This window comes from Myotis daubentonii, chromosome 1 (genome assembly GCF_963259705.1).
Source record: "Myotis daubentonii chromosome 1, mMyoDau2.1, whole genome shotgun sequence".
Classification (NCBI taxonomy): Eukaryota; Metazoa; Chordata; class Mammalia; order Chiroptera; family Vespertilionidae; genus Myotis; species Myotis daubentonii.
Window position 1 is genome coordinate 207,101,022 of NC_081840.1, and position 13,525 is coordinate 207,114,546.

A 13,525-nucleotide genomic window follows, 5' to 3' on the forward strand; every position below is an offset into this window, starting at 1 on the left:
AATACTCCATCTGCTCTGAGGTCACTGGGTTCTGCTGCTCCCAAGGGCTCTAAATCATCGTCCATTAGTCTGCTTCTAGCGCAGCCCTGAGACCAGAGGCCCCGGCGTGGGGAATACCACTGAGAAAGTAATTGCAGGTAAATGATTTATTTTTTCCTGGCCTAATAAAACCAGGAAGGCCAAATACTAAAATTCTTAAAATGTTCAACCCAGGCCAAAGAGTAACTGAAGGCACAATAGGCAGTTTGCAAAGGGGCAAGACTTGGAGAAACATACGTGGTCCGTGAAGTTAAAGCAGAAAGGGGCTTTAAAGAGAATCCAGGAATTGGATTTTACAGACTGAGGAAATGGAGTTTGCCAGCTGAAGTGACACAGTCAGAAGTACATGCCGGGGTCCAACCCCAGCAGGTCCAGGGGTTCCCAAAGGCGTAGACGGAGTCGGCGAAGAGGGAATGACACGGAGACAGCATTCAGTTGATCAGCAGCCTAGCCAGGATCTCCAGCCAAGTTCTGGTCTCGATCTCCAGAGAGGTTCTGCTTAGGATCTCCAGAGAGGTTCTGTCCAGGTTCTCCAGTCAGGTTTAGTCACCAGGTTCTAGTCAGGCTCTCCTGCCAATCTCTGCAGTCAGGTTCAGTCCAGGATCCCCTGCCATGCTCTCTCGCCAGGCTCCGCCTCCAGGCTCCGAGGCCAGTCCCTGTCCAGGATCCTCCAGCATGCTCTCTCCAGCGAAGTTCTTCTGTCTCTAGAGAACGTTCTGTGTAGGTTCTGTGCCTAGGCTCTGTCTCTCTTGGTCCTGTCTTCCAAGCCCTGTCTCCTAAGTTCTGTGTTCTAAGTTCTGTGTTCTAAGCTCTGTCTCCTGAGTTCTGTCTCTTTCTGTCTTGTTACATCTGTATTTATACCAGTTGATTCAATCCTATCAATCTCTATTACAAAGGTTAGGGCGTTTCTTATCTCCATTCCAGGGAGTAAAGATTATGTAGCTTAAGCATGATTGTTTGTAGTGATTAACTACCCGCCTGGCACTTAGTTAAGGAGTTTCATCCCCTCCCTGACTTCAGGGAAAAACCCCTACCTGGGGATTCAACCTTTCTTGGAGAGGTGACCTTGGTTAAAACACAGCGCCAAGAAGGTGAGCAAACATATTAAGAACCATATGCCATATATGCCAGGTCCCTTGAAACAGCAAGGATGGACCGGCTCCCAGCAAGTACATAGCTCTGTGGCGATGCTGGGTGTGTCCACGATTCTCCCTACTCTACCCGCCAGCCCGCTCAGTGGATTTAGACCCGTGTCTCTCAGAATCCTTCTGTCAGCACAGTCCCATCAAAGGTGCCGTTACCACGAAAAGGTTAGGAGTGAATGAGTTGGCACAGCCATATAGTCCCCTTAGAGATGCATCGCACACAGTAGCATCTTATTATTTTTTAAAATATGTTTATATTGATTTCAGAGAGGAAAGGAGAAGGAGAGAGAGCCAGAAACTTCAGTGATGAGAGAATCATTGATGGGCTGCCTCCTGCATGCCCCCCACTGGGGATTGAGCCCACAACGCAACCCAGCAGGTGCCTCCACCAGGAATCGAGTCCTGACCTCCTGGTTCATAGGTCGATGCTCAACCACTGAGCCACACCGGTCAGGCCACAGTAGCATTTTAAAGGCCCTGGGAAGTTGCAGCAGGGCAGGCTCTTCAGCATTTAACGTTTTGAGGCTGGACCATTCTTCTTGTGCACCTGTGAACACTGCCGTGTTCTGAACAACCTTCAGAGACTGGGTGGGAGGTGGGGGAGCCTGCAGCATGTGGAAGGTGAAGTGTTGATAGAATATGAGATCTTGAAGGTTGGAATGACTACACATTTATTCAGAGGAGAAAGATGAAAATATTGGACTAAAACCTTATTCGTTATTATCATTATGGAAATGGTATTATTCAGGGGCAATCTTCTATGCTTTAAAACCAATGCTGAGCCCTGACCGGTTAGGCTCAGTGGATAGAGCGTCGGCCTGCGGACTGAAGGGTCCCAGGTTCGATTCCAGTCAAGGCATGTACCTCAGGTGTGGGCACATCCCCAGTAGGGGGTGTGCAGGAGGCAGCTGATTGATGTCTCTCTCATCAGTGTTTCTAGTTCTCTATCCCTCTCCCTTCCTCTCTGTAAAAAATCAATAAAATATATTTTTTTTAAAAAAAAACACCAATGCTGAAAGTGATTGGTTGTTTTTATATGGATTTGCTACAGATAATGTTGCCAACAACAACTTTATTGAACTCAGAATACTTAGTTTAAGTTTATACCTTCTGTTTGTTTTCCAGGACACCGTCATTTATGACCGACTGGCAGAGACTTCAAAATACAAAGAAATTACCCTAAAACATTTAGAGCAGTTTGCTACAGAAGGTGAGTGTACTATTGTAATAAAAAATGATTAAATATGTTTTTAAAGTCATAGGCTACTGATATCCTGTGGGATCATTGTTATTATTTTACTTAGAGATTCCTGAAGCAAGATAATGATTAAGGTTGATTATTTACATCATGCTATATGCTATTCCCACCCATTATTTTTATTTTGCTTTCCTGTATTTATTAAAATTTTAAGAAACTTTGTCCCCTTGGTGTAGTAGGCACAGGGCCTATAAATTGGTCCACTTTCGAGAATGGGCACTATTTACAGTTTAAATACTTGACTTTGTATCTCAAGCAATGCAGAAGGAAAAGAAACGAGAGGCAAAGAACTGGATATTCTAATCTGAATAAAAAATAGAAGAAATAAATAAACCTGTATAACCTATTAAAATAGTTACTCAATTCAGTTTCAACTCGAGAGTTTTCTTAGGCCCCTGCCGCACACCAGCCTCTGTGTGAGGCCTGAGAATCTGTGGTAAACATACTCAATGCTGCTTCTCCATCCTACGGGAATGTGTGATCCCTGGGACGAACAGTGCATATCCTCAGGGAGCTGATCTAGGGTAGATGAAAGGAAGGGAGAGTCGACAGACATCAGGCTCGGTGATACAAGAATCTGTAGAGCCTTAACTCTAAACTTAACGTCAGTGGCCCGAGCTGCATCTAACCTCCCATCTAACTTTCACTCTTGTTGTCTCGGGCTGGAACCCATGCCAGTGGCACCAAGCCTGACCTCGGATCCAATCCTTCTAACTCTTAATCCGAACTGTGAAAAGATCGGAATGTTTCTAAGCACTAGGCTTTGAAAAGCAAGGACATACATAACCTCCCGATTCTCCTCCAAAAATGCGAGAACACGGAGAGACTCACGTCCATAGCGTTCAGATTCCTGAAGGCACGGCCTCCGAGGGCTCGGCAGGGGTAACTACCAGCGTGCAGCGCAGGCCCCCGGTCCGCGGAGCATCTTCCCTCTCTGGTTGTGATGTTAAAGACATGCCGGCACCCAGACAGTTCAAATGGGCATGGCCTCCGCCTCCACCCTGGTCTGAACACACTTCGACTCCGCGGCTTCCCCACAGCAAGTCTCCAGTCAGGTTTCCGAGAGAGAGAAACATGTCCTAATGTGGCCCCAGAGATTTCAGTTCCTCTCTCGGTGATCGGGCCATAGACAGCCCTGCTGCTTTCTGGGACAGCAGAGTCCTCGGGCACTTGACGTCCTGTGTTCTTTGTTTCTTGTTTCTGACATGTTCCCCGGCCATGATTGATTTGACCTGAGATCACTAGCACCCAGTCTTCTGAGAGGTCAGTGAACTTGAGCGAGGGCCTTGTCTTTTCGGCAACCTAGTGAACTGCATTTGTCGTGGCTGACAGGCGTTTTGCCTCTTCCTTGTTTCAACCCAGGGACATTTTTCTGGCTGAAGGTAGCCTCCAAGTGAGTTAAGAAATTGAAAGACACTGAGCCCTGGGCACAGGTCCCCTCAGACATCAGCTTTGACTGTTTTCCACAGGGTGTTTCCGATGGTTTTTTTTGTCACTAGCCCAGTTTTTTTTAAGACTCTTTATAACTACAAATTTATAGTGGTAAAAAGCAATAATAAATACAACCCTATCCCAGTGAGAGGAAGGTGGCTCTCCCAGTGGACCTCACTGGGGTCTCTCTTCCTCACTTCATAAGAATCTAGGAAGCCAGTATGATGAGCTGGCCACTGTGCTCAGAACTGGAGTTATAGATACAGAAGGTCCCTACTTTCCAGGAGTGCTAAGCTAATATAGGAGAAAATAATAATAATAATAATAATGAAACATTGTCATTCGCACCATAGCAGTGTTTGGGGGTTTCTGACCAGGCTTTGGGGTGAGAGGGCGGTCTGGGTGAGAGGAAGATGCTTTAAAGAGGTGATTTTAAGAATTAGTCTTAAAGTAGATGCAAAACAGACAGTGGAAGTGGAAGAGAATTGGAGAAGGTGTGATGCAGAAAAAGTGACGAGCATGTGCAAAGACCCTGGTGTGTAGGAAATGAATGGCGGAGAATGGGTTGAAAACAATTGCTATAGGGTGAATGAGCCAAACTTTAGGGTTTGGAGTTCTTTCTGGGGAACGAATGAAAGATTTCAAGCAAAGGCATAACCTGGTAAAATTAGGTTTTAAGAAAGTTACTCTAGCCATGGAGGATGGATTGAAGGAGCTGGGAATTAAAATCAGGGTGCCAATTTTAAAGGCTAAGGAAACATTAATACACATTTACACTAAGGTTTGTCATTCTTGAATTGGACTTCAACATGTTGCAATTAAATCAATGTTTCCTAAATAAGACCTTGTTAAATAAAAATGGAAGGGTCAGACTCCTGAATAAAATTTTATTTGGTGTTGAGGTGCATGCTCCCTTTTTCAGGGTTAAGAACTTTATGCTTCGCTGTGGCTGAGATTTCAGAGAGTGACTTTCAGGAGTGGCGAGCAGTCTACGAGCGCGCGTCCACCGCTGTGCAGAACCGGCCGCTCAAGCTCGAGGAGAGCTACGAGTTAATCGAAAAGGTGCGTGGAAGGCTGTTCTGTTCATATAGAACGTGTGGTTTCCAGGAAACTTCCGTCTTCACTCATGGGGCTAATAAAATAAAAACCAAAATATCTTTGACACCCCACTTACTGTTGAGTCTCCTCTAGTCTAAGCACTGACAGATCTTAATACCAGTTAAGGTTTTTGCTGAAAAGTCTCTGGAATGACTTTGTATGGATCTTTACTCATGACACAGTTGTGGAGCTAAAACTCAAAGGTAGTTTAGTCTAGCAATATTCCTTGCCTTGCCGTGTATGTATTGCATTGCTTCTGCATCACCCAAGGTACGTATGCCGCACTCCACGCACACGGACATGCATGCACATGTGCACACAAGTGACATATACATGTTTGTGTACATATAGTTAATGAATGTGTATAATATGTAATTCAAAATAACAGAGTAAATATTTTGTAGCTAATGATAAAGAATGTGTCATCCACTGTTCACTTTCATTTCTATCACAACTAAAAATACCCTCATCTTATTATCCAACCAACCAAGGCTATTCAGCCCAAAAGTGATGGATACGCTATAATTGATGCTATTCAAATAGCAAGAAATCTTGCTTCCTTAATTGCTGGGGTCCAACCCCAGCAGGTCCAGGGGTCCCCAAAGGTGTGGACGGAGTCGGCGAAGATGGAATGACACGGAGACAGCGTTCAGTTGATCAGCAGCCTAGCCAGGATCTCCAGCCAAGTTCTGGTCTCGATCTCCAGAGAGGTTCTGCTTAGGATCTCCAGCCAGATTATGTAGCCATGTTCCCTCGCTAGGTTCTCCAGCCAGGTTCTGTCACCAGGTTCTAGTCAGGTTCTCTTGCCAATTTCTGTAGTCAGGTTCAGTCCAGGATCTTTTGCCATGTTCTCTCCAGCGAAGTTCTTCTGTCTGTAGGTTCTGTCTTCTGAATTCTGTCTCCTGAGTTCTGTCTCTCTTGGTTCTGTGTTCTAAGTTCTGTGTTCTAAGTTCTGTCTCTTGCTGTCTTGTTACATCTATATTTATACCAGTTGATTCAATCCTATCAATCTCTATTACAAAGGTTAGGGCGTTTCTTATCTCCATTCCAGGGAGTAAAGATTATGTAGCTTAAGCATGATTGTTCATAGTTAAAGTGATTAATTACCTGCCTGGCATTTAGTTGAGGTGTTTTATTCCCTCCATAACTTCAGGGGAAAATCCCTACCTGGGGATTCAACCTTTCTCGGAGAGGTGACCTTGGTTAAAACACAGCGCCAAGAAGGTGAGCAAACATATTAAGAACCATATGCCATATATGCCAGGTCCCTTGAAACAGCAAGGATGGACCGGCTCCCGGCAAATTCCCCCTTTTTTATTTTTTAAAAGCAGGCATTAAAAAGAAAAACCTGAAATGCTCTCTTGTATCCATTTTAAGAGTAGGATTGGCGCTTTCTGCTATTACCTGAGTCCTGATCTATCACCCCAGGGAGAGCTTGCCAATCCTGCACTTTCCCGGGGTGCAAAGGCTGCAGTGGGGTTAAGGATAAGGCTCCTTGGGCCTACCTTCTCCCATGCCTCTACATTTACCTTTCCGGGCACCTTTCCTTCCTCAGAAAAGCATGGACGTATTTCTTGTATAAAATGTTCCATCTGACTGGGAGTAACCTTAACTCCTATGCTAGCAAGCATATGTGTTAAAAGATCAATACAGAGTCTTATTTCTTTAGACTCAGTATGGCACATCTTCTTAATCTAAAGATCAATACAGAGTCTTCTTTCTTTGTACTCAGTATGGCACATCTTCTCAATCTAAGTTCTGTACTATCCACCTTCTTGCCCTACTTATCCTCTATAGGGGGGTCTGTAGCACCCTGGTGGAGTCCTATCCATCCCGAGTGTGGGGGTTCTCAATGGGGGGGGGGGGTTACTTAGGGGAATCCTGTTCCAGGGAGATCCTGGCTAGGAAGAAGGTGGATAGTCTTCGCCGACTCCGTCCACACCTTTTGGGAACCCCTGGACCCGCTGGGGTTGGACCCCAGCACTTAATTAATATCAACAAACATTTTTACATAGTACTTACTATGTGCCGGGTGCTATTTGTAGCACTTGAATCTATTTACTTAATTAATTTTCACTATACCGCTTTGAGGTAGGTACCATTAACTATTCCAACTTTACAGATGAAGGAATCAAGGCAACAGAGAGGTTAAGTAATTTGGCTGAGATTACACAGCGCTTAAGAGGACAAATTCTCACTCTGGCTCCAGAGTTCATGCTCTTAGCCACACAAGCATCTTCATTCTAACCTTTAACTTTACATTAAGCAACTTCCTAAGTACATTATTCCTTCAACTGTACTCATGTGTACTGCATAGAAGCAAGTTTCCTGTTGGTTACAGTTTATTGGATCTTGCTTTCAGGTGAGTAAAAGCCAGCATTTCCCTCCCCCCCCCTCCCTGTGTGCCCTCCCCTCTGGGAACGGTCATGCTCCAACTGCAGGCAGTTTTCTCTGTTGGAAACAGTTGCTGTCTGTCTCCTCAGTGGATAATGATCACTTTATTTGTTTCTCCCTTGTATTTGAACTGTAGATGTGCACACATAGCAGGAGGCTTGTTACCAATCAGCTTATTGAATTTCTCTTTTTTTTTCCTAACACGCTCATATATGATTATGCCTTGGGGTATTATGTGGTGAAATAAAATAATATTTTATTGGTGAGGCCATGACCATAATCTCTTTCAATCTCGTCAACCAAAGCCACATGTCTTAAAGCACTAATGGTATTGATTTGTAATCTTTTGCTTTTCTTACTCTTCAAGAAGTAAAGAAATAAAGCTTTACCCTGTTTGGAAATTCTCCTGTCTCCTTTTCTACACAGCCTGAACATAACATAGCCAGCCTTTTCCCACATGCTAATGAGATAGCATTGACAAACAGTAAGTGACAAGAAAACATTTGAAGATGGATTTTAGATATTAAATGGTGTTTCTATGTGCAACATACTGTAGAAAATTCTGGAATTGAATCTTTAATCTGGATGTCCTAGAATTTCTAGATTAGATTATATAGGTTAAACACTGGTCATGGTGGTGTGTGTGTGTGTGTGTGTGTGTGTTTGTGAGTGTACATGTGTGTATAATATCTGTTATTAGAAGTCTTGTGATCTCCATCTTTAAATGAAATAGATGTTTCACCTTTTACCAGCAGATGGTGATGGTGAGTCACATTGGAATTTAAGTTGCCTGGGAAATCCATAACATGTGTGTGTATTTTTAGTTTACAAATACAGAAGCTTCCCTGACCACCGCCTCTTACCTAAAATAAATGGGAAAGGTAATTTATAGCTAATTCCTCTTTAGTTCGTGATAAGCTCTGGTCTCTAAGTTTTATGGAAAAATTTAAGACCCAGAAAGCTTAAGGTTGCCTGGTTCAGCCAGCTTGTTTCAAATTTGGACTGGTTTCCTAATTCAGCCCTACCCCTGAAACCATCGTTTCATCCACTTATTCAGATCAGGTGGTTCATAGGTGTTAGTTACCAGGGATGCACACGCAAATGAGCAATACGCAGCATGGCCCTCTCAGCAGCTTCCTAAGGGTGTCTGAAGCGGGGAGGCGTGACTCGCACACTTGATCCAAAGGAAACTTTCAGACAGGTGGCAGCTTTTGAAATGAGCCTCAAAAGATTATTTTACCAGTTAAAGGGGAGCAGAGGTCCTTTTAGGAGAAAGAATAGGCACAGTGACAAGGAGGGAAGTCTTTGCAACCGAGAGCTGGTTTTCTGAAAAGTGCTTTTCCCGACCCTGATCGCGTTGGTACCTCTAGAGCCAGGTGATAATGTCTTCATTAGCCTGAGCTCCCGTGTTTTGTTAAAACCAGCCGGGCTTCACATTCAGTGGGCTCACGGGGTGGGGACTACCACCAAAGCCACCCAGGGAGGCAGGCCTCAACCTCAGACCACAGACCCTGCTGCTGCATCACCCTGGCTTACCGTAGCTCTCAGTCTTACCATTCATCCACTGGCTCCTTCCTTGGCTCTTTTAATGGAGACTTGTTGATTATGTAATCTTTTTAAATATGATTGGAATCGATTCTTTATGTAGAACATAACAGTGGCCTTACCACATTAGACAGTAAATTTTAAACTGAGAGTGGTTTGCAAATCTCTCTCTCTCATCCCATTTTCCAAACAAAATATTGCCTGTATCATTATATATATATATATATATATATATATATATATATATATATATACACACACTAGTGTGTGTGTGTGCGTGTGTGTGTGTGTATATATATATATACACACACACACACGCACACACACACAGATACACACACCAGTGCATGAATCCATGCACCAGGCCTCTAGTATGCATATAAAATCTTTAGTTAATCTCTTCCCACCCTCCCCCCTTCCCTCTGAGATTCATTAATCTGTTCCATGTTTCCATGCCTACGCATTGAGCATATGCCCCCCTGGTGGTCAGTGCATGTCATAGCTACCAGTCGAATGGTCATATATATACTAGGTGTACCAGTTAATAATGTGGATTTTTTTCAATAGATGGAGTTACATATATGTCGATATATATATGATTTGATATGTATGCTATTTTGTTGTATTGACAACAAGCTTAAAAACTTCTTATGTCAAATTTGCTGAAGGTGTTAACATCATAGATATGTTTACACTTAAAAATGTCAAATTTCATCCTAACTGGTTTGGCGCAGTGGATAGAGTGTCAGCCTGTGGACTGAAGGGTCCCAGGTTCGGTTCCAGTCAAGGGCATGTACCTTGGTTGCGGGCACATCCCCAGTAGGGGGTGTGCAGAAGGCAGCTGATCGATGTTTCTCTCTCATCGATGTTTCTAACTCTCTAGCCCTCTCCCTTCCTCTCTGTAAAAAATCAATAAAATATATTTTTTTAAAATGTCGAATTTCATGCCAAAAAAAGCATTTGCAGGAAGTTTTAATTCATTATTTTGAAGAAAAAGTTATCGTATACTTTGGGAAGCTTATGGTGAACATGCTCCATCTCAAGATAGTTGTGAACACTGGTTTAAACGCTTTAAAAATGATGATTTCGATGTGAAAGACAAAAAACGTCCAGGTCAACCGAAAAAGTTTGAAGACCAACAATTACAAGCATTATTGGATGAAGATGCGTGTCAAACTCAAAACAACTTGCAGAAAGATTAAACATTGCTCAGCAAACAATTTCTGATTGTTTACAAGCAATGGGAAAGATCTTAAAGGAAAGAAAATGGGTGCCACATCAACTGAACGAAAGACAAATGGAAAACCGAAAAGTCATCAGTAAAATGTTGCTTCAACGGCACAAAAGAAAGTCTTTTTTGCATCGAATTGTGACTGACGATGAAAAGTGGATTTATTTTGAGAATCCCAAATGCACAAAATCATGGGTTGATCCAGGTCAACCATCAACATGGACTGCAAGGCCAAATCGCGTTGGAAAGAAGACAATGCTCTGGGATCAGGAAGGTGTGGTGTGTTATGCGCTTCTAAAACCAGGTGAAACCGTTAATACTGATTGCTGCTGACAACAAATAATCAATTTGAACCATGCTCTGATCGTGAAATGACCAGAATGTTCCAGAAGACACAGCAAAGTAATTTTGCTTCATGATGACGCACCACCACACACTTCAAACCCAGTTAAAGACACGTTAAAAGATCTTGCCTGGGAAGTATTAACCCTCCGGCCGTGTTCACCAGACCTTACTCCTTCAGATTCCCACTTGTTCCTGTCGATGGCACACGCACTTTCTGAGCAACACTTTGAAACATACAAAGAAGTGGAAAACTGGGTCTCTGAATGGTTTTCCTCAAAACAAGGAAAGTTCTATTGGGACAGTATCCACAAATTACCTGAAAGATGGGGAAATGTGTAGCTAGTGACGGACATTACTTTGAATAAAGCACTTTTGATGTTTCTCTTGAAATTACCGTGTTTTCTTTGATTACAAAATCCGCCATTATTAACCAGCACACCTGGTATGTAACAGCTAAAAGTAAGGCTGTTCTGCTTAAAGAGCAGGGAGGCGCAGAGAAGCCCACCTGTTCTCCCTTCCGCCTCCACCTTGCCCTCATCGTGGTCATGAGCACAACCCTGGGGCTCCACTGAGCAGAGCTTACAAACCTAATACTTTCCCGTCTGTGGGAAGTGTGTAGAACATGTGCTTCTCAAAATGACTGTGGACATCTTCCCTCACTTTTCAGCAAAAGTCAGAAATACGGGGTGTTTCTGAGCCTATTTGAATGAATAATGTAGATTGCCATTGACTTGTTCATGGAATGTCATAATAAAGACATTCAAAATGTGAAAGATTTGTAGAGCTTTTCCTGAAAACAGGAATATTTTTCACATGTAAAAAAAGAAGTGAAAATTTTGTAATGTGACTAAGGTTGTACTTTTAAACCCTGCTGTCTGTCTTATCCCTTCGATGTGTGTTCAAACAAGTAATTCAGTTTTTATTTTTATTTTTTTAAAATATATTTTATTGATTTTTTTTTTACAGAGAGGAAGGGAGAGGGATAGAGAGTTAGAAATATCCATCAGCTGCCTCCTGCACGCCCCCCCCCCCCCCCACTGGGGATGTGCCTGCAACGAAGGTACATGCCCTTGACCGGAATCGAACCTGGGACCCTTGGGTCCTCAGGCCAACGCTCTATCCACTGAGCCAAACCGGTCGGGCAGTAATTCAGTTTTTAAAAAAACAGCCTTGGGATCTATAACTTCCCATAGCTGGGAAAAATGCAAATAGGCCAAAAACATCTGAGAAGATACTGACATTTGTCCCTTGGTTCAGTGCTTTGTCGCTTGCAAGCACTACAATGCATTGAGGAAAAAGGACTTGGGGGAGGGGGAGTCCTCGGATATTGTTATCCCTATTGACGGTCACTGTTAGATGAGAAGACTTAGGACTTTCACATTCATCTATAAAACTTCATCTCTGCTACAAGGTGGGACAATCTGGGCACATTTTGATGGTAAACTTTTCTGAATTTAAAAAAGAATCCTCATGCTATAGATTATTTCAAGATGGTACCAAACCATCTTGTTTCTGTTACTGAATACAGGCCAAGTGGTGACCTGTATTACCAGGAAGGCAAAATTATTCAAGAACAAGAATATCGTTAAAATGCAAAACAGGTTATTAGCGTCGTCGTATCAGGTACTTGAGGCGTCCTGGCCCCATTTTAGGAGAATTGTCGCATCCCCCTGGGTGTGTGGACGGTAACACCTCTTTGTCTCTCTCAGTCACAGCTTGAGAGAATTTACAGTTGTCTCATGCTTCCCCACAGCACACTTGAGCTGTTTTCCTTCTTTAACCTTATTCTTTTGAAAGATAATTAATGTGTTTGGACTTGTAACTTTAGATTATGAAACCGCTATTGTGTTGGTCCATATTTTTAAAACTCAGATTTTTTTTTTTTGAAATTAAATTAAGCATTCATTTACTTGGTTTTGGTCAGGAATAATATCAAATAAGTAACCGAATAATTATGAAGCTTCTTGCTTCAATACCAGTGGCTTCTCTGTAATTTCTCACCTTCTTTGATCTGCCATTTTACCTTTATTCCAACATATTTCTAAGACATGTAGATTTCCCCCCCCCCCATACTTGTACTGCTGGGTTCCTTTGAAAATTAATGGTACAGAAGGCAGTGATCTTCCTTATCAGGGAAGATACCATAATTAAACTGTTGGTTGAAATGCGAAGGTATGCCTTCGTGGTTAATATAGTCTTTGAAAATTTTGTTATATTTATTTGCTTCAATAGACAAATTCGATTATATTTTTAGCATTGCACAAATTACAAATTAATCACTTCTCATGTTTATGAAAGCAAATTATTTGTCTTGAGCATGACAGAGCAGAGAATGAGATACTAGACCTGCCTAGATTGGGCAGTGACTAAAGCAGTATTTCCTCAGATAAAGTTCTTCTTTCCTTTCTGCTGTGTTCTGACTGCTCCCCTGACCAGCTGTCCCCATCTCTCTCTCTCTCTCTCTCTCTCTCTCTCTGTCCTTCGGCCTCCCTATTGCCTGCGACACAACAATATTAAAATTAGGCCAATCAATAACCCTATAGTGGCCCTTACGTGTTCAAGTGAGAGGAAGGTTGAATCTATTCAGCAGACTTCCTCGTTTTCTCATTTTAAGAAATGGCCACAGCCACCCCAACCTCCAGGAACCACCACCCTGATCAGTCAGCAGCCTTCAACACTGAGGCAAGTCCCTCCACCAGCAAAAATATTACGATTCCCCGAAGGCTCAGATGATGTTCAGCTATTTTTAACAATAAAGTACTTTTTCATTAAGGTATGTACATTGTCTTTTCGGACATAATGCTTTATTGCACACTTAATAGACTGCAATATAGTGTGAACAGAACTTCTATATGCACTAGGAAACCAAAGAAATCATGTGGCTCGCTGTATTGGAGCATTCACTTTATTGTGGTGGTCTGCACCCTCCCCTGCAATGTCTCCATGGTATGCCTGTAATCAGAAGGCTGTATTCTTGGCATCATCTAGCTGTCCTTTGAATCAGATAGCAATATTGTGTTTTACACACATTTTTTAAAT

General features: G+C 42.7%; 1 protein-coding gene across 8 annotated transcripts in view; it reads left to right on the forward strand.

Moving 5' to 3' along the window:
* ATP8A1 (ATPase phospholipid transporting 8A1) overlaps positions 1-13,525 on the forward strand; it is a 214,241-nt gene that overhangs the window by 106,696 nt on the left and 94,020 nt on the right. For all 8 annotated transcript variants that reach the window (XR_009449605.1, XM_059672319.1, XM_059672285.1 and 5 more), the window contains 2 exons: positions 2,310-2,394; positions 4,796-4,935. Coding sequence is in view for 7 of the 8 variants with exons in the window: in XM_059672319.1 (XP_059528302.1) it covers positions 2,310-2,394; positions 4,796-4,935 (225 nt within the window). In the remaining variant the exon portion in view is untranslated. The remainder of the gene's footprint in view (positions 1-2,309; positions 2,395-4,795; positions 4,936-13,525) is intronic.